The sequence below is a fragment of the Danio aesculapii genome, chromosome 15 (assembly GCF_903798145.1).
Source record: "Danio aesculapii chromosome 15, fDanAes4.1, whole genome shotgun sequence".
NCBI classification, from domain to species: Eukaryota; Metazoa; Chordata; class Actinopteri; order Cypriniformes; family Danionidae; genus Danio; species Danio aesculapii.
This window is the reverse complement of record NC_079449.1, coordinates 11,898,206-11,902,362: the sequence shown is the minus strand read 5'-3', so window position 1 is coordinate 11,902,362 and position 4,157 is coordinate 11,898,206. Positions and strand designations below refer to the sequence as shown.

Below are 4,157 nucleotides of genomic sequence, written 5' to 3'. Positions count from 1 at the left end.
TTATATTATAACTTTATACACAATTTTACAATATTGTATACATAGGGGCGCAGAGGACATTTTAAAAGTGGGGGGGGACAGCTGTATGAAATTCAAAAGTTTACATTCTGTCTCAAAAAGTGAAAAGTGAGGGGAATATATCACCCCAAACCCCCCCCCCCCCCCCCCCTCACACCCCTTTAATTTAACAAACTTTTACAACAGATATTTTATAACACGTAAAGTTGAGGGCAAAATTATTAGCCATCCAGTGCAATATATTCTTTTTCAAATATTTCTTGAGGGATATTTAACAGATTAAGGACATTTTCACAATATTTACTATAATATTGTTTGTTCTGGAAAATTTTTTATTTGTTTTATTATTTCGGCTAGAATAAAAGCAGTTTTTAAAACATTTTAAGGTCAATATTTTTAGCCCCATTAAGCTTTTTTTTTTCAATTGGCTACAGAACAAACCAATGTTATACAATGACCTGCCTAATTAACCTAGTTAAGCCTTTAAATTGAACTTTATTCCCAATACTAGTTTCTTGAAAAATATCTAGTAAAATATTATGTACTGTCATAACAGCAAAGATAAAAGAAATCAGTTATTAGAAACTAGTCATTAAGATATTTTTAAAAATGTGTTGAAAAAAAAACTTCTCTCTATTAAATAGAAATTGGGGAAACAATTAAAATTTAATAGGAGGGTTAATAATTCTGATTTCAACTGTATGTACAAACATAAAATGAGACAGCAAAGCTAAACAAAGAGCTAGCTTGTTTCTGATATGTTTGTAACTATTGTAGAGAGAACATTTGTTTTTTTAATACATGTATTTTTACCTTTTTTCTAGGCCTGTCACAATAGTTAATATATCAACTTATCGTGCAATACTTGGATATATATATTTACACATACTTATTTACAAATTCACAAATATCGTAAAAGCCATTTTACAATGACATTTACATTGTACCTCATCATCAAAGTTTATAATTGGGCATTTACCTAATAGGACATTTAGTAGTATGTATAATTGGGCATTTACCTTTTTAAAATTAAATTATAGAATCTAAATAACCTTAAGAATGATAAGCATTTTAAAGTGTTTATGGGCGTTTGCATTATTACAATATGTCACACAACAAAAATTCCTTATCGTGGCAGACCTACTTTTTTCAGTTGATCAGATCAATGAAAATGCATCTTAATAAGAAGTGTCAATAATGCCAACATTTGAATGATTAATAAATAGCCTTTACCACTTTAAATAATATTTTCTGCAATGAAAATGGCCTCATCTATGGTTCTTCACAGAACTTACAATGACAATAAAGGACCTTTATTTGTGTAAATATAAACAATACATTCAATAACAGCTAATTTAGAAGTTACTTTGAACAGAGCACATATGCTTTGTGATTTAAACATGTATAAATGGTCATCTATAAAAGATTCATTGTTCCCAGGCTGTTTGACCCAAGTAGAAAAGAAATAATGTCTGACAGATATTTTCTATGCTTTTCCAGTAGATTTTATTAAATCGCTGAGCAGATTTCACTTATGTTGTCCCGTAGGGAAGGAATAAATGAGACAGAGGTAAAATTAATACTCCTAATTGTATTTCAGGATGGCTTCTATCAGATGAAATTAGATGAAAAAGTCCACATCATGGGGTGAAAGATAAATGAAAAATATTAAAAGCGGTTCCAGTGGCACAAGTTGACCTAAGTACATATTAAGGGATCTCATACTGAAGCAGAATTAATGGAGAAGATGTAAACCAATTACAGTTGCCCATTCCAATTAGGACTCCACAATATATCATTTCAGCATCGATATCGCAATGTGTGCATCCGCAATAGTCACATCACAGCACCTGCAATGTGTAGTTGGGATTATTATAGTTGATCAGCAATGAAGAATGTACAGTGTTTACATTTTACATTACTCAATAATAGGCGCTGAACAAAATAGCAATATGCATGAGGTGGTGAACATTTAATAATGTTGCAATTCTAAGGAATGTAAAAAACTGTTAATAAAAGAAATACATCTTATAACTTTTGGATGCTTTTTTTCCTCTTCATTTACAAATATCATATTATATTGTGGATGTTTTTTGTGATATATCGCTGATATTGTGATTATCATTATCAAGGGTAAAAAAAATCATGATAATATCTTATCGCATCATATTACTGTACCTGAATATCTGACTATTTATTTCACTTTTATCTTTTTATCTTCTTTATGTATTCTTGCAATTTCTTTGATTCACTCGTCTACATACTTAGTCCAATCAAAGTTAATGATTTTATTCCAAGAAGAGCTATTTAAGTCATCAGCCAAAATTGTATTCATGTCGCAGTATAAATCGAAGCAAAATAAAATATCGCAATGTCAGATTTTTTCAATATAGTACAGCCCTAATTCCAATGATGAATAGCCTGACTGTACATAATTAATTAATATATAATTATTGTTTATTGTTAGATGTTTTTGTTTTTAATCAAGATTTTATTGTTTATGTCTACTTTTTTATTTTTATGTTTGCTTATTTTAGCATATCAAGACAAATGGAAATTGTTAATATTTTCCTTGGAATTAACGGAAATAATATTGTATAAAATGTAATATATTTTTATTCATTTTTGTTTTATTTGAAGTGTCATAATAGTGAATTGTGCTAATGTTTAAGTGTAAAAATAAATGCAATAAATGTAATTTACTAATGTTTAAAAACTCTTTATTGAATGAAAAATAAATATGACCATGTTTATTATTATTATTATTTAGCTGGAATAATATTAAAAAGAAAAACATATTTTCTGTGGTGACGCAGTAGCGCAGTAGATAGTGCTGTCGCCTCACAGGAGGAAGGTTGCCAGTTCGAGCCTCAGCTGGGTCAGTTGGGGTTTCTGTGTGGAGTTTGCATGTTCTCCCCAAAGACATGCAGTACAGGTGAATTGGGTAGGCTAAACTGTTCGTAGTGTATGAGTGTGGGTGATTGTGTATGGATGTTTCCCAGAGATGGGTCACGGCTGGAAGGGCATCCGCTGCGTAAAACATGTGCTAGATAAGTTGGCGATTCATTCCGCTGTGGCGATCCTGGATTAATAAAGAGACTAAGCTGAAAAGAAAATGAATGAATGAACATTTTCATTTGGTTAATCTTTATATAATTTACATTTCCACTGGAGCCACGCAAACATGAAAGTACAGTAATGTTATGCGCAATGTATATGAAAAATTTAATAATAGTATAAATAAGTGCGTCAACCTCTGAGGACTAAGAACCTTTGGCATTACATGAACCTAACACTCATGGAACATTTTAAGCACTTTAATTCTTGCTTTTTTATGTGCTTAAATGGTACTTATTTGAAATAATAACGAGCCTGGTAAACAACATCATTAATATTAATCCACAGCGCTGCTTAAACAGAGAACTAGATTAGGAAAAAAAGCTAAAAATCACAGAATACAAATCACAGGTACAGTTATAGTAAGTTTCATGAACCCGTCACCTCTGCTTGTGATCAACCACTTCTGCATGGTGGAAAATAAATGATGGCAACCATAACAAACCTGTTCAACAAGCTCTACAATGATGTAGAAACAAATAGAAGGATGCAAAACAGAAGAGAGGAACAATGTTTCAATTACTGATACCCACAGGTACTATAAGCTTAGATAAGATATTAAATACTCCATGTTACACTTCTGAAACCGATGACAGACTGTTGACTCAATTTGTCTCACTGTTTGACCTTAATCTTGTACTGCAACATATCGCCACTGTTTGCATTTGTTAGGTTGTACTTCTCTTATGCTTCTCTAGAAACTAAAAGACATTTTACTTTTGTAATTTTAAGTTTTAGCTACTGTCACAAACCTAAAATGTGAATAAATCCACAGTTTTCATGCTAATTATCAACTAGAGTGCATATACTGTTTTAGTTTTGTTTAGATGGTCTATTCTAAGAGAATAAGAAATTAAGAAATTTTCTCTGAAAGTGGAGAGAGACACAACTCTTCAGTTCATTTTAAACAAAGCAATTCTGCCATGTGTGAATACACCATGCAATCATACTGGCAAAATAAAAATAAAATAAAATAAAGGGCATCACAGTGGCGCAGTGGATTGCACGATCACCTCACACCA

At 31.2% G+C, this 4,157-nt stretch overlaps 1 protein-coding gene across 1 annotated transcript in view; it reads right to left on the bottom strand.

Moving 5' to 3' along the window:
- The window catches only part of st14 (ST14 transmembrane serine protease matriptase), a 38,144-nt gene extending 34,597 nt beyond the window's left edge, over positions 1 to 3,547 (bottom strand). Inside the window, exon 1 of the mRNA XM_056474095.1 lies at positions 3,520 to 3,547. Coding sequence (XP_056330070.1) covers positions 3,520 to 3,547 — 28 coding nt within the window. The remainder of the gene's footprint in view (positions 1 to 3,519) is intronic.
- Positions 3,548 to 4,157: the final 610 nt, after the last annotated feature.